Here is a 24761-nt window from a genome sequence, read left to right as displayed (position 1 = left end):
TACAAGCCCAGAGGACCCCAAAACCCAGTAGCAATAGATATTCACCAATACAAATGGTTACTGAAACAAAAGTTGCTTTTAAATATCTTTAAACATGAAAATAGAATCAAACTCTAACTTATCTCTATTGACTTACTTAACCTAACTTAACTCCCTTCTCATTCTAAGCGCACGTGTATGTAACGTGTGTGCAAGTATTTGGTTCACAGTTCAATCTCACTTCTCATTCCTCCAAATTCATTGGTTGCAGGCAATTCTCATACTGTACATGGAATTTAACATTTATGAATTTCACCAGGCTTTGGTGCTTGAAAGGTAAATGTTTACCACTCAGGAAGGTTCTTGTCGGATTCGCAGAGAGAGGTTTGTTGTTCCAGGACATCCACCACCGATGTTCTTCCATCAGTCACCTCAGTGTCTTGCTGATGAAACTTGTCCCTTCAGGGTTCTCCAGATGATAAACTCTTTCTTTCAGATCACCACAGAGTTCCTTTTTGTTTTTCTTATTCCAAGAGAAACATTAAACAGCCAAGTCCTCTCCTCTTGCATGAGCCACAAGGGCTTTGACACAAGGGCTTTGACCAGGCCATCTTCCAAAATGGGGCTCTCCATAAGCTAGCCAGCTTGTCCTGTTCCAGTCCCAGCTGCTGTCTGCTGGCTCTAACACTGTACAAGTGATGTGTGTGTGTGTGTGTGTGTGTGTGTGTGTGTGTGTGTGTGTGTGTGTATATAAAACACACACAGAGAAAAAGACTGTTTGACTCTCTCTTCTTGCAAAACCACATGATCCTCTTACAACAGCTCCAAACAGAAGCAACTCCGACAAACTCTTTCATCTGTTGCCTTTTTTAAAATAACAATCCATTAGTGAAATCTCTTGAGCACTCTTCAAAGCTCTTTCAAAAGCTCTGAGGCCCTGATATGTGTAGTATGGGGCAGAGCTCCAGTATTTTAAATAAGATCTGTTTTAAAGTGTTTGTTTGTGACCTCCTCTCACAAACCTTTCCCAATTTATCTCCCAAAAACGGTCACATACTGGATTAACAAATAGCTATTGCTGTATATACACCTGTACTTTTAGAGGAAGATAGAGCATACGTCCAGAGAATTGTACATAAGTTGGATTATTATAAAGCAAAACTGAATCAAACAGAAGAATACAAGTTTATTTATCATCTGATTGTGCAGGTACAACCCAACAAAACAACATTCTTCAATCCTCAGTGTAACACACTGCAAATACAACCAGACAGAACACACAGCCAGACAAATGATACATATGCACAGTACTTGTATACAAATATTAAAATAAAGGAATATTATTAGTTTAAAAAATTGAGTCACCAAGGGTTTCTACGAGTAGTTCATCAGTCTCACTGCCCATGGGAAGAAGCTGTTTTGCAGATGGTGATTTTGGCTATGATATTCCTGTATCTCCTTCTTGACGGGAGTAGCTGAAAGGTGCTATGTGGTAGCAGTCCTTAATGATTTTGTGGGCCCTCTAGACAATGATTCCAGTATATCCCATTGATGTGTTTTTTTTTGGGGGGAGGGGAGAAGAAGGGGAACTCCAGTGATCTTTTCTGGCACTCAAGGTCATGTGGATTGACCTGCGGACTGATGCTCTATAGCACCTGTGCCACTTAGGGTGGTTGAAGACAGCAAGTGCAAAGCAGGGGGAAGGAGTCGCTGATCAGGACTTAGAGAATGTCAGAAAGTCAGTGCTGCAGGGGTCACTGCTGCATTCAATATTTGTCACAATTTATATTTATATAGTCCTTACAACCATTCGAGACGTTTCCCCCATTTTTCAGTTAACTTTATTTGTGTGGTACTGTCCCTTTAAGAGAACAGATTTAACAACTTGCCTGCAGGATTTGAAGTGACTGCAAAACTAGGAGCAAGCTTCAAAGACCTCGAGTTCCTAAGTGGTTACATTAGAAGACTTTGCGCGACCCAAGACCTCCAGGTTGGAGACATGGTCTTGCCAACGAATGCCAAGGATGGAACAGGGGATGCGCATGTGGAATTTCTCTAGTTCTTTGATGTGACATCAGTAGAGACTTGGCCTCACAGCCAAATAGGAGAGAAGGGATGACCGCAGGTCTGTAGATTCAGCTTTGTGGAGATGCTGACATTGTATTGATGCAAGAGCTATAAACGCGCTGTGAAGGAAACCCTACGTGACTGTGACATCCAGCCAAGAGAGCAAGAAACTGCAAGTGCTGACTGATCCCATTGGTGAGCCCTGAGCTATGAAGCCGACGCTCCCAAAAACTGAAGGAAAACCGTGAACGGCATCACAAAACAGACTCCATAGTTATTACAAAAACAGACTTCCAGTGCCTCCATTGTGCTAGTCTCTGCGCTTCCAGACTGGGACTGCAAACTTACCTTTGTATCCATAAACAATCTGCACAACAGGGTGACTTCCTTGAACTGAAAGAGTACCATTAAAAATAAATAAATAAATAATGAGACATTTTCAAGAGAAGGCAGTGTCTAAAACCCAGGTGCAGAGACCACATGTCCAACAGATTAGGACTGAATGCACAGGAGTGGCTGGGAGGCCATTTTAAGAAGGCAGCACATGAGAAACATCACTTGGCCTCATTGTCTGGTTATAGACAGAATTGTCAGATTTCCTCCTTTTGCTTACAGAGGAATGAGAGACCACTTCTACTGACCCACAAAAAGGGTTTTAAAGTTACGGAAGAAATATTGCATTCCACTGACCAACAAAAAGGGTTTTAAAGTTACGGAAGAAATACTGCATTCTACTTGACTGATTCATGAAAAGTGTTTTAAATGCTGGAGAAGCCCCTCGTCTTAAAAGGACATTTCTCTGAAGTACCAAAGGGTTTTCATGATTTAACCAACCTTCTGTCACCCCAGACTCTTTCACCCACTTCATGAATTGCTCCTTCCCTCTAAGTGTACGTCTCACCACTCACCCAAGGCCCGCGTGTCTCACCACTCACCCAAGGCCCGCGTGTCTCACCACTCACCCAAGGCCCGCGTGTCTCACCACTCACCCAAGGCCCGCGTGTCTCACCACTCACCCAAGGCCCGCGTGTCTCACCACTCACCCAAGGCCCGCGTGTCTCACCACTCACCCAAGGCCCGCGTGTCTCACCACTCACCCAAGGCCCGCGTGTCTCACCACTCACCCAAGGCCCGCGTGTCTCACCACTCACCCAAGGCCCGCGTGTCTCACCACTCACCCAAGGCCCGCGTGTCTCACCACTCACCCAAGGCCCGCGTGTCTCACCACTCACCCAAGGCCCGCGTGTCTCACCACTCACCCAAGGCCCGCGTGTCTCACCACTCACCCAAGGCCCGCGTGTCTCACCACTCACCCAAGGCCCGCGTGTCTCACCACTCACCCAAGGCCCGCGTGTCTCACCACTCACCCAAGGCCCGCGTGTCTCACCACTCACCCAAGGCCCGCGTGTCTCACCACTCACCCAAGGCCCGCGTGTCTCACCACTCACCCAAGGCCCGCGTGTCTCACCACTCACCCAAGGCCCGCGTGTCTCACCACTCACCCAAGGCCCGCGTGTCTCACCACTCACCCAAGGCCCGCGTGTCTCACCACTCACCCAAGGCCCGCGTGTCTCACCACTCACCCAAGGCCCGCGTGTCTCACCACTCACCCAAGGCCCGCGTGTCTCACCACTCACCCAAGGCCCGCGTGTCTCACCATTCACCCAAGGCCCGCGTGTCTCACCATTCACCCAAGGCCCGCGTGTCTCACCATTCACCCAAGGCCCGCGTGTCTCACCATTCATCCAAGGCCTGCGTGTCTCAACCATCTATATAGCCTGCGTGTTGCATCAATCTCAAGCCCACGTATCATCACCGAATTTCTGAACTTGGAGCTGACTTCCCAGAATTGAGCCTTGAGCTGTAGTGGCTTAGGATGTTCCACACACTGACATATTCGCACATAAAGTTTAAGTTAGATAATTGTATATAAATTTAGTTAAGTTTAGATAAGGTGTTATAAGATTGTAGATTAATAATTTAAAATATTATTTTAAATATAACACCATATGGGCTCATTTTATTGCAGTTGTTGTGTATGTTACAAATCTGTTAAAAAATCTAAATTTGCAGACATTGAAGTGGGTAATTAAAATAAAGTTTAAAGAAATAAATAGAAATGGAGTAGAACAAAGTATTTATTTATGCAGATGATCTATTGCACTTTATTTCAAATCAAGTGGTTTCTGTACCAAATATATTAACTTTGCTTGCCCAATTTGGCCAGTTTTCAGGTTATAAATTAAATTTATACAAGAGTGAAAGCATCTTTTTCAATGCATCCTAATTTTCCGTTCAAAGTAGTGAAAGACCAATTTCAATATTTTTGTAATTACAATTACAAAAAGTTATAAAAATTTATTCAAAGAAAGTTTCTTCATATTATTTAATCAGATTAAAGAATTATTATCGGGATGGTCACCATTATCTATTACAACGATTAATCGTATCAATTTGATTAAAATGAAAATTTTACCTAAATTTCTGTACTTTTTCAAGCCTTACCAATTTTCATTCCCAAATCTCTCTAACTCATTAGATTCAGTTATTTCCTCATATATATAAAAAATGGCAGGGAAAACAACCAAGTATTAAATACAGCCCATCTTCAAAAAAAGCTACAAGGAATGGGAGCTTATAATTTCCAAATTTTCAATTTTATTATTGGGTGATTAATATACACAATTTACTTTTATTATTACATTTTGATAAATTAGTGGATTACCCTTCTTGGGTAGAAATGGGACTGAAGTTTTCTAAAAAAAAAAAAAAATCAGAGGTTCTGTTTTACTCTTTTCCTTTTCTAAATTGACACACAATCCAATAATGAGAACTAGGTTGAGAATATGGGCTCAATTTAGGACAATTTTTGGTTATAACAATTTTTCTCTTGCTCGTCCCATTAAAGATAACCATCTTTTTCAGCCTTCTGTATTAGATTCAGGCTTTAAGGAATGGTACAGATATGCAATGGTATCTAAAATTATAAAGGTCTTTTTATTCGAGATATCTTCGAACAATTACATTTACATTTAATCTTCCAATAGACATTTCTTTAGATATTTATGTTAGGCCTTTTTTCAGTCAAAATTACAGGATTTTCCTTGAATCACAAATTCAAATATTCTTGATACCTTTTTTAATTTAGTTTGTTCACAGTGGATTAATATCACATAACTATTATTCAATTTAAAATCAGCCTCAAGGGCTGGGATTAATAATTGGAAGTGTGATCTCAATGCAACATTTTCAGATGAAGACTGGTCCTCTGCTCTTAGTTTGATTAATGATTCATCATTTTGTGCAAGGCATTGTTTATTACAATTTGAGGTGGTCCACAGAATACATGTGTCCAAACAAATGATCTCATTTTTATGCAGATGTTATGCGAGAAGTGCAACATTTTTGAAGCATCATTAATGCAGACATTTTGAGAATGTCTCAATTTAGGAAGATTTGGGGGAAAAATTTTCAATCTTTGTCAACGATTTTTAAGATCAAAATAGAACCATTCCCTTTAATTGGCTTGTTTGGTTTTTCTTGTGAACTGGATATATTTGTGTCTACATCTCAAGAGAAGGTTTTTAGCTTTTAGCACATCCCCAGGTGAGCAATTTTAACGAAATGGAAAGATTAACCTTCACCTACTCATGCACAGTAGTTACATGATGTAATGTCCTATTTAAGCTTGGAGAAAATTTAGATACAACATTATAGATAGAAAGTTTCAATTTGAAAAGATGTGGGACCCATTCATAGAATATTCTCATGATCAGCAGATTTAAGAAGTTTGGATGCTCCAGCGATTCTGTCTAGTTTCCGAAGGTCGCTATTCGATCCATGTTTTTACTTTTTAAAAAAAAAAATACTGGTAAGTTAACCTTGATTAGAGGGAGGAGTTAGATTAGATTTAGTTTTTTTTTTCCTTTTTTATTTTTATTCTTTTTTTTAGATTAATCAATTATATATGGGTTTAATTATAGTTATCCTAGATCATAACATAACATAACAATTACAGCTCGGAAACAGGCCATTAGGCCCTTCTAGTCTGCACCGAACCAAACACCCCTTTCTAGTCCCACCTCCCTGCACAATGCCCATAACCCTCCATCTTCTTCTCATCCATAGACCTGTCCAACCTTTTCTTAAATAATACAATTGACTCCGCCGCCACTATTTCTCCCGGAAGATCATTCCACACGGCTACCACTCTCTGAGTAAAGAAGTTCCCTCTCATGTTACCTCTAAACCTCTGCCCCTTAATTCTTAACTCATGTCCTCTTGTTTTAATCTTTCCTCCTCTTAACGGAAATAGTCTATCCACATCCACTCTGTCTATCCCTTTCATAATCTTAAATACTTCTATCAAATCCCCTCTCAACCTTCTACGCTCCAAAGAATAAAGACCCAATCTGTCCAATCTCTCCCCATACTCCAGATGCTTAAACCCAGGCAACATTCTGGTAAACCTTCTCTGCACTCTCTCCACTCTGTTTATATCCTTCCTATAATTAGGAATATTAGTAATATTACCACATTACACAGATACTACTTCGTTATGTCCAAGGTTTGCTATATTGTAACTCATTTTGTCTCTATCAGAATTATTTATTTAAAAAAAACAAAAAATTTTGAATCAACAATTATGTATGGATTTAACTTACATTTATATTAATTTGTGATATGTATATGGTATGACTTTTTTGCTGTATTAGTAAATCTTTGTATGAAGGATTAATATAAACTCAGTAACATTTTTAATAAGAAAAAACTTTACACTGCATCTGCAAGAAATTGCAAGGCCACACTAATACACTTGCAGAATAATTGTATAACTGATAAATTAAGTTCAATCGTAAGATTACTTGAAAATTAGAATTTGAAAAGGATTAAAGGAGCAAGAGGATCTGGGAGTTCATTGGAAGCTGTGATGAAGGTCACTAAGCATATAAAAGGCAAAACTGAAGTCTTTGGATTTTTATTTCTGGAGGACAGTGGTAGGTGCTGGAACGTGCTGCCAGGAAAGTGGTGGAATTATGACAGTAATGTTTAAGAGGCTTTTAGAAAGGCACATGAATATGCAAGGATGAGAAGGGATGTGATCAGGTTAATATCATGGTTGATACCGTGGCGGCCCGCGGCAGCGGCAATCGCAACCAAAGGCCAGCAGCCCGTGCAGCAGACCTGGTCCCAACAAGCGAACCGGCAGGTGATCAGCAAGGGCCACCTTAAAGGCCAGCAACCTCAAAATGGCGCTGACTTTGCTGCAGTCAACAGACAGGGACATCGCACGGAAAAGGTGGTCATTGTTATGCAGGAAAGTACCGCACGCGGGAAACCCGCTTTTGTTATTCACGTTGTGACGTCAGCCAAAGGGGGCCATGGCGAGAACAGTGCAAGTATAAAAGTTGGGTCTAAGCCCTAATAAAACTCAGAGCTTAACTTAACTAAATTAGGTGTGGGTCTTCTTTCGAGTGGCATGTGGCTACAATACAGACGTGGTGTGCAAAAGGATCTGTTCCTGTACTATACTGTTCTCCAGAGTTGTGAACAATTCAGGGAGGCAAATTATAAAAATTGGGGCACTGGAGAGTCACAGAAAAGATCATAAAAATATCAGAACTCAGTTTATTCTTTTCAGGTATGGTTTTATAAAAGACCAAAGCGAAGCCCATCAGAGGCAGTAAAAGTTTCGCGAAGATTCTGAAAGTGCCAAAGTTTCCATTTCTGGGGAACAGCAAAACATACACAACCAATACAGGCTATTTTATCATGAAACTGAACAGAATTCAGAGAAACCTTTTATTCAGTAGCATGCAGGACTCTTGGACAGATTGAGCTGAGTAGTATATAAATGCATCAAAGCACACCTGAGCAATATATAAATGTACCAGCGACAATGCACCTATTCCAGTTTGCCTATTGGCTAAACCAATCCTGAATGTGCAATAGCCCTGACCCTGACTAACCAAGAGAATAATGCCTCATACATGTTTATACATGGACTTCAGCTCAGCGTTCAACACATTCATAACGCAGGTGCTGGGGCGGGAGAAACTGTCCTCACTGGGGCTCAGTAACCCTCTCTACAACTGGATCCTGGACTTCTGATTGAAAATTCCCAGTCTGTTCAGTTTGGCAGCAAAACCTCAGGCCCCATCATTGAGCAACTGGCACACCTCAGGACTGCATGGTCAGCTGTTCATGCTGCTGCCAGATTCGTCTCCAAGAGAATCATCCAGTTTTCTGATGACACAACACAATGATGGATTGGCTTAGAGGAAGTTGAAAAACTTGTACAGTAGTTCAAGAGCAACAACAGGAGTCTCAACGTGGACGACTTGGATTATGGACGGAGGATGAAGGACCGTTCCTCACTACATATCAATGGCTCTGCTGTAGAGAGAGAGTGGGGAATCCAAACTTCCTTGGTGGTTCATTTAAAGGATTATCTATCCTGGACCCACAACACCGCCTCCTTCGTCAGGAAGGAGCAGCAGCGTCAACACTTCCTAGGAAGGCAATGCTACCGGGCACCATCCTAACAATGTTCTATAGGAGCACAATAGTGTGTGTCCTTGCTTGTGTGGGACGGGAGCTGCATAACATCAGATCAGAGGTCAGTATAGAGAATGATTAAAACTGCTGAGAAGATCACTGGGGTCTCCCTTCTCTCCAGTGACGATAACTAGAGGGAACGGTGCTCAAAGAATCCTCAAGGACCCTTACCATCTGCCGCAGAATCTTTGAGACTGCCTTCAAGGAAGAGGTATGGGACCATAAAAGCCAGGACTGCCAGGATGGGAAACAACTGTGAGAATGTTGAATCATTCTAGAAACCCCTAAGTTATTTTCATATATATTTATTTTGAATCGCTATGAATATATGTTGTTTCTGCGTAGGATGCAATGTGTGTGAACTATGGTCCAGAGATGTGCTGTATCATCGGGTTGTACACATACATTCAGATTACAATAAACTTGAATTTGAAGGAAAACTTATCAAGCTTGAGAAGAAAACAGAGGGTCACGCTGAAGGGTCTTGAGAAGAAAACAGAGGGTCACGCTGAAGGGTCTTGAGAAGAAAACAGAGGGTCACGCTGAAGGGTCTTGAGAAGAAAACAGAGGGTCACGCTGAAGGGTCTTGAGAAGAAAACAGAGGGTCACACTGAAGGGTCTTGAGAAGAAAACAGAGGGTCACGCTGAGGCAGGGTTTGGTTGGAAGTCATCGAAAAGGTTCTATTTGGAGCGTAACACTCACTTCTAGGGCTCATTTCCTCCAGGTATTCCTTCAGGAACTGAGCATCTGTGCTGGCAGCCTTGTCAATAATCAGGCTGCTCTTGTCCTGCAGGGTTAACAGCAGCCGGCTGAGCTGGTTCTTCGAGGGCCTGATTTGCACCACCTTCACATTTTGGTTGAGCTATTCATAAGAAAGGGAGGACAAGGAAAGAGTCTGCTATTAGAGATTGTCATTCATGCCAAGCTATTGATTAAAAATATTCAGACAAGGCAAAATAAGACAATTAACCAACTGCAATGTTTTGCTTTTATCTTAAAAAGTGGGTCGGCTAGTCTCAAGGTAATTGTGGGCCAGCTGCTAAATTTTTCCTTTTCTGTTAATTAAGATTTTGGTTTCAAATAAATGAAAGGAAAAACAGATAAGGCTCCCACTTCAGATTACCTTCAGAGATTCCTAGTCCAAGAACATACAGATAGAATTCAACAAGAGAAAACTAAGGCGGCACAGTTGGCGTAGCAGATAGTGCAACACCGTTGCAGCACAAGTGAACGGGACCTGGGTTCGAATCTGGTACTGTCCAAGGAGTTTGTATATTCTCCCCCATCTGCGTGGGTTTCCCCCGGGGGCTCGGTTTTCCTCACAGCATTCAAAACGTACCATGGTTCTAAGTCAATTGGGTGTAATTGAGCGGCACGGGCTTGTGGGCCGAAATGGACTGTTACCATGCTGTATGTCTGAATTTAAATTTAAGATAACAGACAAAAATAGAATTTAAAATATCTCAGCTGTATTTTGAGTGTATCCAGAGTGTATTTTGGTGCAACGGTACCTGGAATGTTTTAACTGGGCCTCCAGCCTTGAAGATCACAACCAGAAAAGCTTTGTTGTCCTTCTCCACGATTTCAAAACTACCTTCTCTCCACCTTGTTGTGCCGGTCTGGATGCTGTGGATCCGGATCTGGCCATAAACTTTCATTAGTGCCATTGTACGAAGGATTTAATCGGGCTTACAAACTGCCGTCAACTCCACTAACAAACCTGCAGGGAAGATTTTAATAAAAGAGATGAGGTGTTCTGCAGAAATTAGGCTCACCAAAAAGTAGAAGTACAACAGATACATGCAGCCACCTTGCAGTCAACCATCAAATACTTTTAAGCTGAAAGCAAAAAATTGTCAATAGTGGAATTCTGCAATAAAAACAGAAGATGCTGGAAAGAGTCAGGTCAGGTAGCATCCGCGGAGCGATTAAAAAGTCAACGTTTCAGATTGATGACCCAACACTAGAATATTGTCAAGTTATTGTCATCTGATTGCACAAGTACAACCTGACGAATCAGCGTACTCTGCACCCAAAATGTTAACTTGGATTGAGTATCTGAGGCATTTGTTTTTATCACACATTTTTACTTCAGGAGAAAATATTCTGCCCAAAGTGAGTTATAATATACTTATACTGTACCAGCAACTACGATGAAGGAGACTAACAACCACCACATTGAAGGCTCTCAATGACCGTTTAATTCAAATCCCTCGCATGCCCCTTTAAGGGCAGCATGAGCTCAGCCCGTGTGGGTGGTGACGTCATCTTAGCTGCCTGAGGCGCACGCTGGGCTAAAGCCACGAGGCAAGGAAGTCCCCCGATGGTGCCATCTTCTTGTGGCTGCCCCGCCACGCGGCGGTACAAGTGGGGCCGGTTCGCCACAGGTATGTGCACCGCCACACAACCCCCACCAGAACCAGCTTACGCGTCCCGCCGCTTGGGTGGACGGCCTCGGCACTTGGGCAGAGCTGTTTGAAGCGGTTGAGTGAAGTCCAGGTATGTTGCCTTGAGGCGATCAACCGTAAACAGTTCGTTTTTACCCTCAATGTCCAAAGTGAAGGTCTTGCCGGACCGCTGCAGGACTCTGTACGGACCTTCACAAGGGTGCCGCAGGAGCACAGTGTGTGGGCCGTGTCGGACGAAGACTAATTCGACCACATCCAGCTTTTGGGCAGTCAGGCTGATCAGACACCATGGTGCGTAGGAGTCAGCAAGGCAAGTTTTTTGCGGAGATCTGCAACAGGGTTGGGTGGTTGGTTGTGGAGTCTGTTTCCGGGCCAAAGAACTCACTAGGTAGTGACAATGGCGCGCCGCACACCAACTCTGCAGACGATACCTGCAGATCCTCCTTCGGAGCTGTCCTGATGCCAAGGAGGACCCAGGGCAACTCGTCTGTCCATCCAGGACCGGGGAGGCGGGCCATGAGGGCCGACTTCAGGTGGCGGTGAAATCGCTCCACCAGGCCATTAGCTTGTGGGCGATATGCCGTGGTGTGGTGGAGCTCAACTCCCAGCAGACTTGCCAACTGTGTCCACAGGGCAGAGGTGAAACGGGTGCCTCTGTCGCTGGTGATGTGCGCTGGGACTCCGAACCTGGCGATCCAGTGAGCAAGCAAGTTCCTGCCACGTTTCGGCAGAAGTGTCCTTGATGGGGATGGCTTCCGGCCATCTCATGGTCCAGTTGACCATATAACCATTTACGGAGCGGGAACAGGCCATGTTGGCCTTTCGAGTCCACACCGGTTCACTGATTTTGTGCGCCCTCTTCAGGCCTTGGTGATTTGAAGTGTAGTGTATCTTTGAGAATTTGAACATCTATCCATAGGTTCTCTGTACTTTGGATGTGAAATTTCATATTCAAATATTCAAAAACATTGGCTGAGTGGGAGAAGCCAGTGAGTGGCCGTGGACAATAGCTTCTCAGACTGGAGGCCTGTGACTAGGGTGTGCTGCAGGGATTGGTGCTGGGACCAGCGTAGTTTGTCATTGAGATCCACAATCTGGACAACAATGTGGTGATTGGATCAGCAAGTTTGCAGACAATACTCAGATCAGAAGTGTTGTGGACAGCAAAGAAGGTTTTCAAAGCTTGCCCACCGTCAGCAGGTAGCGCATCTCCCTGGACATCGGTAGGGGGCCCACGATATCAACATGAGTCTGCTGGATCCTTTTAACCGCCGGGTCAAACTGTTGAATCGGGCTCTTCGTACGCTGGTGGACCTTGAAGATCTGGCACTGCGTGCAGCTCCTTGCCATTTGGGCTACCTCCTTCTTGAGCCCGTGCCACACAAACCACTCTGCGACCATCCGCACCGATGTTTTGACCGAGGGGTGTGCTAGATCGTGGACCATGCTGAAGGCCCGCGACCTCTACTGCGGCGGGACTACCGGGCACGGCGAACCGGTGGAAACGTCACAGAGCGTGTCTGGGCTGCCCGGCAAACGGATGTCCTGGATGTAGAGCCCAGTAATGGCGGTACGGAGGGTCTGTGATTCTGCGTCTTCCCTCTGTGCCTGCGCCAACTGGGTGTAGTTTAGGTCGGGGGCGAGGTTGTGGATTGTGGGTGGAGAGAGCACGTCCGCCACGACATTGTCTCTACGAGATGGAGTGTCCCAGGAACTGCAGTGTCTGCTTGCTGAACTAGCACTTGGCCACATTGACCGTGAGGCCAAACTCTGCCAAACGGGCAAACAGGGTGCCAAGATGGACCTTGTGCTCCTTGTGGTCACAGCTGGCAATAAGAATGTCATTGAGGTACATGAACACAAAGTCCAGGTTCCTGCCCACAGCATCCATCAGGTGCTGGAAAGTCTGGGCCATGTCTTTTAAGTCTGAAGGGCATCCACAAGAATTCAGAGCCCAAACAGGGTAACGATCGCGGTCTTACCGATGTCTTCAGGATGAACTGGGATCTGATGATAGCCCCGTAACAGATAGACTTTCGAGAAGACCTGGGTGCCATATAAGTTTGCCGTGAAGTCCTCATCCGCCAGCAGGAGCTGAATGTCTTCGGGTATCTGCTCCAAGAAGATCTGGCAGAACAAGAAGCAGGGCTTTTGATCCTCCGCCAGCGCTAGCATCTCATCCATCAGGGTCGATGCAGGAGTCTGGAGACGTGCTGCTGTGGGGAGAGACCGAATGTGCCAAGGAGGGTCTTGAGGGCAGGGTATTTACCCTCGGCCAGCGGGTCGTGGATGAGGTCATCCACCCTGACCGTGGTCTCCTTGAGTATGTTCACAACATGGTAAAGCATCATGGCGTCTGAAGAAACTGCACCTCTGCCTGCCCGAACCACGTACGTGAGCGATGTGTCCAGAAGAGGGGCAGTTTCACCACAACAGCGTTGATCTCTGCGGAATCCATGCTGGGAGGCCAGAAAAAGGTCTGGACTAATCATGGTCATCAATGTAGCGGCAGCTACGATGAAGGAGACTAACGACCACCACGTTGGAGATTCTCAACGACCGTTTAATTCAAATCCCGCACGCGCCCCCCTTTAAGGGCAGCGTGAGCTCCGCCCCCACGTAGGCAGTGATGTCGTCACAGCTGCATGAGGCACGTGCTGGGCTAAAGCCACGAGGCAAGGAGGTCCCCCGACGGTGCCATATTCTTGTGGCTGCTCCGCCATGCGGCAATACAAGCGGGGCCGGTTCGCCACGAGTATGTGCGCTGCCACAATACCTCCATATTTATAAAGTACATTCCAAAGCATTTTCAAGCCAATGAAATCTCTTTAAATATAATCACAGTTTGTGAATAAGCAAATGTTGCAGGAGTTCTATGTGCAACAAAAGACTAATTCAGAAATATTCTTACTCTGGGAGCTCTTGGGTGGTATCAGTTTGCTCAATACAATCACTCATCTGAGATAGTCCTAATGCCTGTCCTTCCTTTTTCTGACAGGGCTTTGTGATCCCTTTTTCCACTCCTGCAATTTAAGAATAGTTTTAAATAAGAAATAAGAACATAAGAAATAGGAGTACATGCAAGTCATCTGGCCCATCGTGCTTGCTCCCCCATTCAACGAGATCATGGCTGATCTGGCAGCCCATAACCTTGTTTTCCCCATTACTCTAACTCTCCAGCTTTCCATCTATATTACTGCCATCTGTCTTGGAATCAGCCCCCTTTCACCAGTCACCACTTCAATTCTAACACTAAAGATTGTGTTGTAGTGAGGCACTAATTCAGAGCAAGGGAAGAACACACACAGAGGTGTAAGTTGAGACTGATTTATTCATCTCTCCAGCCCTGCTTGTATAGACCCAGCTTCACACTACAAGGCCCAGTAATTCCCGCTGCTGCGGGCAGATGTGGCGTCACTGGTGAGCTGGCCTTTGATTGGCTATGGTTCCCACTGACCTCCGCACCCATGTCCACTAGGAAACGCCGACCTGAGAGTGTGTCCCAGATGTTTAAGAGGCGATCTTGCTGCCCATCAGTGACGGCTGGCCATGGCATTTTCCTGAAACGCGTGGGGGTGGGGGGCATCGGCAGGCCTCTGTACCCCATTGTTAGTAGAAAAAATAATCGAGCATCAGGAGAATCCACTTGCCTTTCTGTCGTCGGATGCAGCCTTGTTGATTGCTGCGTGCAGGGCCTAGCAACTTTCTCTACCGATGTGCCATTGTCCTGCTTTGCTCTCCAGAGAACGTCTGCCTGGGCTGCGACTTTCTGGGGGCTTGCTGAACTTCTCATTGTCAGCACCAGACAGATGTCCTCAGGCAGTTGCTCCAGAAAAATCTGCTCAAAGTACAGGCAAGGCTTGTGCCCCTTGGCCAATGCCAGCATATCATGAAGACGGATGGGGCCCAGTCCCTCAGGCCATTCACATACAGCAAACGGGTGACATGCTCGCACCTTGAGACCCCAAAAGTGTAGGTTAATAGCTCTTTTAGGGCCTGATATTTGCCCTGTTCTGGAGGCTGCTATAGGAGTAGAAGTACTTTGTGGAATCGGTGGAGATCTGCCGCAGTTGAAATTGAGCTTCTGCCTGTTCAAACCACATCAGTGGTTGCGATATCCAGAATGTTGGCAGTTTAAGCAAAACTGCTTGGAGCATGGATAGGTTGGTCATCTTTGGTTCCAAATTCGGTTTGGAGCAGTTAGGGACTCCAATGTAGCGAGGCGCTAATGCAGAGCAAGAGAAGAATGGCACACGCACCGGTGTAAGTGAAGTCAAGGTTGATTTATTGATTCCCCCCAGCCCTGCTTTTATAGGCCCAGCTTCGCGGTACTCCTGCTGCTGCGGGCAGATGTGACGTCACTGGCAAGCAGGCCTTTGATTGGCTATGGTTCCTGCCATGCAGGATCCTGGCCAATGAAGGCCATTAATGCACGCACTTTCTGTGCTCACTGCGTTAGACCACCATTTTAAGTGCCCGTTCGCTAGCCAGATAACGTGCCACTACAGTGTTACCACTCATCTGAATGGGCTCAGTTTTAGACTATAATACCAGAAGACATAGCAGAAATAGGCTATTCAATCCATCATGTCTGCCCCACCATTTAATTATGCACTGATCTTTTTCCCCACTCAGCCCCACTGTCTGGCCTTTAACAGTGAAAAATCTCATGACCACATCACACATGTGTATATATTAATTTTGGAATTTTAATTTAGAGTCTTCTGGGCTTTATTGATGGGAGGGCATTTGACAAGTTTTTAGACTTTATTCCATAACTGGATAATACAGGAATTGTAAAGAGACAAGAAGGAAAACCTGCGAGTTACTTAGGCTAGCAGTTGAGCTTCCAGAGATATTAGCAGTTTGGCGAGGAGCCAAATATAGTGAGAAAATTATTCAAGGAGCCTTGACCAGTGATATCTGGTGAATTAAGATTCATTAAAAGAAAAAAAGGCATCAATGGAAATATTTCCTCTCTAATGAGACACAAAGGACCAGGATACGACGTTGCTCACACAACAAAGCTTCACCCTCAGAAACAAATTACCCTGGAGGGATCTTCAGCAATCACTCCACATGGGAGTCAGGTTACCTTAAAGGATAACTTTGGCTTGGCTTCGCGGACGAAGATTTATGGAGGGGGTAAATGTCCACGTCAGCTGCAGGCTCGTTTGTGGCTGACAAGTCCGATGCGGGACAGGCAGACACGGTTGCAGCGGTTGCAGGGGAAAATTGGTTGGTTGGGGTTGGGTGTTGGGTTTTTCCTCCTTTGTCTTTTGTCAGTGAGGTGGGCTCCGCGGTCTTCTTCAAAGGAGGTTGCTGCCCGCCAAACTGTGAGGCGCCAAGATGCACGGTTTGAGGCGAGATCAGCCCACTGGCGGTGGTCAATGGGGCAGGCACCAAGAGATTTCTTTAGGCAGTCCTTGTACCTTTTCTTTGGTGCACCTCTGTCACGGTGGCCAGTGGAGAGCTCGCCATATAACACGATCTTGGGAAGGCGATGGTCCTCCATTCTGGAGACGTAACCCATCCAGCGCAGCTGGATCTTCAGCAGCGTGGACTCGATGCTGTCGACCTCTGCCATCTCAAGTACTTCGACGTTAGGGATGAAAGCGCTCCAATGGATGTTGAGGATGGAGCGGAGACAACGCTGGTGGAAGCGTTCTAGGAGCCGTAGGTGATGCCGGTAGAGGACCCATGATTCGGAGCCGAACAGGAGTGTGGGTATGACAACGGCTCTGTATACACTTATCTTTGTGAGGTTTTTCAGTTGGTTGTTTTTCCAGACTCTTTTGTGTAGTCTTCCAAAGGCGCTATTTGCCTTGGCGAGTCTGTTGTCTATCTCGTTGTCGATTCTTGCATCTGATGAAATGGTGCAGCCGAGATAGGTAAACTGGTTGACCGTTTTGAGTTTTGTGTGCCCGATGGAGATGTGGGGGGGCTGGTAGTCATGGTGGGGAACTGGCTGATGATAAAGGCATGGCTTAAATCCCGAATTAAATCATAGGTCAGGTAAATTAGCTTAGCCAGACCTGGTTGCTACCTTTGAGTCCAAAATTAATTAATAACAACTTGACAATTACACATCTTACAAACTCTTCTGCAGAGCAAAAGCACAACGCTGGAGAAACTCAGCTGGTCAAACAGTGTCCTTTATAATAACAAAAGATAAAGATACAGAACCAACACTGGACTTGAGGCTTTCATCAAGGTATGAACAAATGTCTAACCAAAATGTTTTGGCGGGGGGGGCGGGGGTGGGGTGGGAAGAGAAAAAAGGGGGTCACGGGGAGGAACAAAGTCCCAGCCTTTGGGCCTGTGCTCCTCCTCCAGACTCACTCCCCCACTATTTTGTTCGGGCACCTGCCTACATTCTGCTCATCCTGTGAAGGGCTCAAGCCCGAAACATTGGTTACGTATCTTTATCTTTGCTACATAAAGTCCACTGTTTGACCTGCTGAGTTTCTCCAGCATTTTGTATTTACTTCAACCAGTGTCTGCAGACTTTCGTGTTTTCATTCTTCTGTATTACCCCTCCATAAATCTTTGTCCGCGAAGCCAAGCCAAAGATGAAGATAGCAACTGTACAAGTAAATGCAAACGTGTATATGGCTGAATGAACATATTTATTTAATTCACAATTACTGTCTGCTCCTTGTCCTTACCCAATCACTTGAATGACCACTTGGGTCATTACATTCAGGCCAGTCATGTAAACGGAGAAACGTTTGACGTCAACAAGATTTCCTGTCTTGCCCAGAGAACCATTAAATCACCATAGCTGATTATGTCAAGTTCTCAGACGAATAGACACATACATTTGCTGAAGCAAGTTTTTACAAATAACACAACAATCTTCAAATCAACCTTACACAATCTGCCCAAGCAGATTTTTAGCAAACCCTTCACAATTTTTATAACATAAAAGCAGATAGCAAAAGGTACAAATGACAGCACTGAACACAGCTACAAACACAGTGAAAGGTGAATTACCTGCTTCACGGAGTAAAAGGCGAAGTGTGAAACCTCCTGGTACTTTTACTTATTTTGCATCTGTAGCAGTGGCAAAAGTATGTGAATGGAGTGAAACCTACTTGGCTCAAACGTACTATTTATCTTCATGGGTCACAGAGATGAGCCATCCGTACACCATTCCACCTACTCCATCAAATGCTAAGTGGAATCCTAGTCTGAATACTGTATTTGGTGGAAGTTTAAATAGGCATGAAAGGAAAATGGTAGATTGACTTGTATTCCTAGACAATTTCAGTACAAGAGCAAAACTGGCTCACAACAATTATAAAAGCCCATGTTAAAACTTCATTTGGAGTATTATGTACAATGTTGTTTCCTCAACTCCAAGAGAATATACTTGCTTTAAAGGAATTGTAGCAAAGATTCACCAAATTGGTTCTTTCAACGATTTTCATTCATACAGCATGTACAGTAAGGACGGGTTACACTTAAATCCCAGGGGGACCAGAATCCTGGCAGAGGTATTTGCTAGGGCTACTCAGGATCCTTTAAACTAGAATGGTTGGGGGGAGGGAACAAAATAGTACAGAGCAGTAAGGAGAAGGTTAGAATGCAAACAAAGAAAGTTTGTAGTAAATATTTGAATATGGATGGGCAGGTGATAGAGAAGGGAAATGCTCTGGAAGAAGATGAAGGACAATTGGCAGGAAAAGTAAATAATGTTGTTATTAAAGATGAGGGAAAACAGGGATTAAAAATTGGGAAATCTCTGAAATTCATATATTTTAATGCCAGGAGTATTGTAAAAAAGGTGGATGAGCTGAAGGTGTGGATTGATACTTGGAAGTATGATGTGGTAGCGATTAGTGAGACATGGTTGCAGGAGGGATGTGATTGGCAACTGAATATCCCTGGGTTTCGTTGTTTTAGGTGTGATAGAGTCGGAGGGGCAAGAGGAGTGGGGTTGCATTGCTTGTCAGGGAAAATATTACAGCGGTGCCTAGGAAGGATAGATTAGAGGGCACATCCACGGAGGCTATTTGGGTGGAACTGAGGAGTAGGAAAGGAGAGGTTACACTTGTAGGGGTGTATTATAGACCACCCGGAGGGGACCGAGACCTAGAGGAGCAAATCTGTAGGGAGATAGTAGATATTTGTGATAAGCACAGGGTTGTAATTATGGGAGATTTTAATTTTCCACATATAGATTGGGAAACACATTCTGTGAAAGGACTGGATGGGTTAGAGTTTGTGAAATGTGTGCAAGATAGTTTTTTACAACAATATGTAGAGGTGCCGACCAGAGAAGGAGCAGTGTTAGATCTACTGTTGGCAAATGGGATGGGTCAAGTGACGGAGGTTAGTGTTGGCGAGCACTTCGGGTCCAGTGATCATAATGCCATCAGCTTCAATGTCATTATGGAAAGAGAGAAATCAGGGCCAAGGATTGAGGTTTTTGATTGGGGAAAAGCTAGATTTGAGGATTTGTTATCCTTATTATTTTATGAAGCTCTACAAGTAACCCCTCCGGCTCCTATGCTTTTGAGAATAAAGAACCAGCCAATCTAACCCTTCCCTATCTATGCCCTAAACCAGGGGTGGGCAAGCTTTTTAAAAAAGCTCCGAAAGTATTGCCTATGCCATCGGTGCTTTGTGATGAGTAAGGGGTTGCTTAAGGTGGGAAGGGAAGGTTGAGAATCACTGCTCTAGACCCAATTGTTACTGAAATATTTTGCTTGAGAAAAATTATCATTGGCCCATTTCCTTTGGAGTTCTGAAACCCTGCACATAACGAGTCAATGAGGGACGATTCAAACAGTGGTTCTCAAACTTTTTCTTTCCACCCGCATACCACCTTAAGCAATCCCTTATTAATCACAGAGCACTTATGGCATGGGAAATACTTATGGTGGAATGTGAGTTTTTAAAAAATTGCCCACCCCTGCCCTAAATCCTCGAGTCCTAGTAACACCCTGATGGTCTCTGATGCACCCCTTTCAACTTGTTGATATCCTTCCTCCAGCTGAACCACCTACTACTCCAAGTGTTGTCTCACCAACACCTTGTGGCACTCAATATTCTGTTCAATGAAGGCAAACATGCCAAATGCCTTCTTCACCACACTGTCAACTTAAGTTCCCACTTTCAGAGAACTATGCAACTGTACTCTTGTGTATCTCTGCTTTACGACACTGTCCAATGCCCTGCCATTTACTATGCAAGTCCCATCTTGGTTTGACTTAGAAGTGCAACACCTCACAACTGTCAGAGTTAAGTTCCATTTGTCACTTCTTGGCCCATGTTACTAACTGATCGAAATCCTATTGTAAACTTAGCTAACCTTCCTCACTGTGCAATGCACCACCCATTTTAACTCAAATGTCATACAGAGAGACAGCAAGTGTGATATTCCTCTATTCTTCAGCAGTTTACAAGAATGAGATTATTTTATTTAAACATTTAACTTTTTCCAGAGGGTTTGAGAAGGTAGATGTGAAGAGGATGTACCCATGGCTGAAGAGTCTAAAACAAGGGACTCGAGCTTCAAAATATAAGGAATAGTTTTTTTTTTAATATATAGCCATACAGCATGGTAATAGGTCATTTCAGCCCACGAGCCCATGCACCCAAATGACCTACACCCCTGGTACGTTTCAAATGGTGGGAGGAAACCAGAGACCCCAGGGAAAACCCAAGCAGACACTAGGAGAACAGACAGCATGGGATTCAAACTCTGGTCACTGCCTCTGTGTTATGCTAACTGTGCCCAATTCAGGGGGAATTCTTAACCACGGATGATTGTGGTTTATCTGAGTTCAGATTTATCGTCAGAGTACACATATGACATTTAAAACGATGTCTGATACAAATAGACTTAGATATTGAGAGGGATGAAGGGATATTGAGATAGTTCAGAAAAATTGTGTTGTGTTGAGGTAGAAAACTAGCCAGGATCTCATAAAATGCCCCCTAACAAAATCTACTAAACTCTCTGATTATACTATTGTTTTCAGCAAAATATCTGGAATTGATGAGTCGGTAAAAACAGGACGGAAAATGAGATCGGATTGAGTCGGGCAAGAATTATTTTGCTCTTAAGGTCACCATGGAGTTATTGGAAGGAGGGGCCGAGACCACACACCTTCTCGCATCAGAGAGACAGTTGGAAAGGGTCAGTACCTTCCCATTCCTGGAAGTCTACATTTCAGAAGATCTTTCTTGGATCCAGCACATTGCAGCAATGTAGAAGGTCCACCTATGCCTCTACTTTCTGAGGAGACTTGGTGCAGTCATCAAACTTTTACAAGTGCACTGCGAAAAATATATTGACTGTTTCATCACAGTCTGGGTTGGTATCTTGAGTGTCAGGGAATACAGAAAGCAGGCTCTGACCTCCCAATCATTCAAGACTGCCTCAAGAAAGCAGACATCATAAAAGATCCCATCAGCCTGGTCACAATCTCTATTCGCTGCTACCTTTCAGAAGGAAGGACAGAAACCTGAAGTCCAGCCTCTAGATTCAAGAACTGCTATCTGGCTCTTGAAATACTCTAACACCACAAAAAGGACTGTCTGCACTGTTCCTAGTCCTACTTTTTCCTCTTGTGCTAATTGTAAAAGTGATTTCTTATATTTTGTATTTTTGTTATATCTTTTAAATTCAATTTATTGTAGACTATAGTAGCTTTTTTATGTACCTGTTCAGCTGCATGAGCAAGAAAATATTTGATGCATCTGTATATTGTACAGTGCATATGACAATAAACATTACTTATTACGGGCTGCACGATTAGTGGTTAGAACCACATTGTTATAGCGCCAGCAAACAAAACTGGGGTTTGAATCCAGTGATGTTTTGCGTGGGTTTCCTCCAAATAGTCCGGTTTCCTCCCACCGTTCAAAACATAGGTCAGTTGGAATGTAATTAGGCAGCGCGGGATCGTGAGCTGAAAATGACCTGTTACCATGTTGGATGTCTGTAATTTTTTAACTTTAAAAAAAATTAAAGAAAATATTGTCATCAAAGCCTGAGGTATGGAAGCCATTTCAGTTAAGGTTTTTTCCAGATGTTGACAATCAGGTGGAATTACAGTATTTTTGTTTGTTAGAAATGGCATACGTATATAGAAATAACAAGAGATAATTCTTCCTTGCTATTTGCCTAGAATATTTTCCAGTGAAATTAGTTTCCAAACTTTCCTGCAGAGTAGATCAGAATCCTCTGGTATCACACACTTCATCTGCAAAACGATTCAGATTCAACAATTTGTCTCCAATTTACTGGATGTGAAAATAAACACTCAAATACGATGCATTATGAGGCAAAATAAAGTGCTCAACTATGAATCAATTACATTGCAAAGATCTCACCAACCAGTTTCCTGGACAGTCACACACTGAATAATAACCAGTTACTAGCTAAGGGCAGGTAGGACCAGTCGTCAAGAAGTGCCAACTCTGTACTGCTGATGTAATCTTAGTAAAGTGCACCAGTCGTAGTCACAGCACAGTAACAGGCCCTTTACACCAACTTGTCCATGCCAATCAAGCTTGTCCCATTTGCCTCATCAGCCCATATCAGTCTAAACCATTGGTTCTTAACCTTTTTTGCCTGAGGCCCCACTTTAATTTTTTTCCAAAAAAAGTACCCACCCCCCCCACCATTAGCGGGAAAAAGTTATATATTCAAAAGAAGGTTTAATTAAATCATTTACTGCAAGAGTATTTCAATGCAATATTTCATATTCAACTACGACTTCAATGTCAACCATCTCAAACACACATTCAACAATTGTCGTCACTTCATTGGGAACCTTGCCCCGACACTAGCTGCAGAATTTTTTAATTCAAGGGACTAATTTTGTTAGTTTCAACCTTACAACTCAATGTTTTGTAATTTCCAGTTGGTTTCTCTTAGCTTGTACCAAATCACCTAACAGCACTGAAGCCACATTCTACTAAATAAGACTATGGAAAATGTTCCCTTGCTAAAGTAGTCGAGTCTGGGTATCTCTTTTCAATCTCCTTAGATTAGACGGCCACATCATGGTTCATTTCACTTTGAACAGAGCTTTCACAGATTCATCATGTTGCAACTCAGATAACTTCTCTTGGTATTGCACTGGAACTTCAGAGAAGTCCACCAGCAATGGGTTGAGTAAACCAAGAGGGAAAATCCACTGCCTTTAAATCACAAAATCTATAATTGAAGCCAGTAACCAACATTTTCAAATAGTCAACAATGATGTTTGTAGTTGCATTAGTTACCTCACTTATTCAACCAATAGAACTGACTGAAATTTCAGGCAGAACTATTCCTTTGGCATAATTGTAGAAGTGTCGTGAATCCAAATCGATTTGTTTCTGCATCAACTTGGAGTTGCTTGTTCAAGTTTATCAAACATGTCAGTGAAGTAATGACATTTCACTTGGAATTAGGGAAACAAAAAGGAACTCTGTGCTGACCTGAAGTAAACTCACACATAGGCTTTGCTCCCTGTTGTTAGCAAGAGCTTCATTGCAGGTTTGTCCTTCAAAAACTCGCTAAGGACGTCAAACCTTTTGAAGCAGTTTCCCTTTGACAACCACCTTAGTTCAGTATGAAGCAATAATCTCACCTGTTCTGCATTTTTAAATCGACACAAAACTGCTTCAACTGACGTTAGAATTTCATCCTTCATTAATTTTCAACATCCTGGTGTGTGTTTTTTAAAACCCATCACAGCAGGTGCATCACCTGCAGCACAAGGTACAATGTTCCCTTTTGGTATTTCATTTTCATCTAAATAATTTTTGAGCTTGCTGTAGATATCAACTGCAGAAGCAGTTGTTTCTCATGATTCACAAAAACAACATCTCTTCTTGAAACTCTTCCTGATCAATATATCTCTCTCCCGTATGGTGGATTAAACTAGTTTGCATTGAGAACTTTGGTGATTTCAACTTTTCAATAAACTGTTTTTCAACATCTTGACTCATGTCATCTATTCTGTTGTAGACAGTTCTATTACTCAATGCGTTGCTCGGACTTGTCATCCTTTTGCAGTAATGTTTTGAGAAACAATATTGTGGGTTTAATCAGTCCCTCCCCCCCCCTCCCTCCCCATCATATGATTCTTCCTATGTTTTGCTCTCAGCAGAGAAATTTCATAGCGAGCTTCAAGGGTACGATTCAGGGCTGTAGTTTGCACAGCAAATATTGAAGTGATTTTTGATCTATTTTCAAGCTTCTCTTTCAGTGATTTAAAAGATTCCAATTTTGAATTGACATGGTTAGGTTGTTTTACCCTCAAATGAGCTCAAGACGGCCTGAATTCATTGATTCATTTGTCAAAGTCTGTAAAGATAATAGGCAAAAAGGTGCATGTTCATTGTGTACAGCAGATATAAACCCAAACTTCAAGAACTTCACTAAATGTTGAAGAACCTTTTGCTTGCTTTGTCTATTCATTTTGAGATATACAACAACCTGAAACAGATTAATACAACAGTCCGATCTCCCTAAAACAGATTAATCAATATTTTATTATGTCTTTGAATTGTGACAGAGTATATAGATATGTTTTTGGGAGATAAATTGGGGCAGGTTTGTTAGAGTAGGTCACATGCAAACACTTTAAAACAGATCTTATTTGAAATACTGGACCTCTGCTAATGCTAGACATGTTGGCTTCTCACAGTATTTGCAAGAGCTTTGAAGAGTGCTCAGGAGACTTCACTAATGGATTGTTGTTTACCAAAGGCAACAGATGAAAGAGCAGCTGCTGCTG

General features: G+C 43.5%; 1 protein-coding gene across 7 annotated transcripts in view; it reads right to left on the bottom strand.

The window, feature by feature from the left end:
• Positions 1-24761, bottom strand: part of usp37 (ubiquitin specific peptidase 37) — a 95539-nt gene that overhangs the window by 50018 nt on the left and 20760 nt on the right. For 4 of the 7 annotated variants that reach the window (XM_069936013.1, XM_069936018.1, XM_069936011.1 and 1 more), the window contains exons 2-4: positions 13925-14036; positions 10117-10325; positions 9308-9467 (exon numbers count right to left, since the gene is read on the bottom strand). In XM_069936013.1, coding sequence (XP_069792114.1) covers positions 9308-9467; positions 10117-10272 — 316 coding nt within the window. In that variant the 5' untranslated portion in view covers positions 10273-10325; positions 13925-14036. The remainder of the gene's footprint in view (positions 1-9307; positions 9468-10116; positions 10326-13924; positions 14037-24761) is intronic. The other 3 variants (XM_069936017.1, XM_069936014.1, XM_069936015.1) reach the window with 1 other exon arrangement.

Source organism: Narcine bancroftii, chromosome 4 (assembly GCF_036971445.1).
Source record: "Narcine bancroftii isolate sNarBan1 chromosome 4, sNarBan1.hap1, whole genome shotgun sequence".
Taxonomy (NCBI): domain Eukaryota; kingdom Metazoa; phylum Chordata; class Chondrichthyes; order Torpediniformes; family Narcinidae; genus Narcine; species Narcine bancroftii.
Note: the sequence above shows the minus strand (reverse complement) of the source record. Positions and strands in the feature narration are given on the sequence as shown.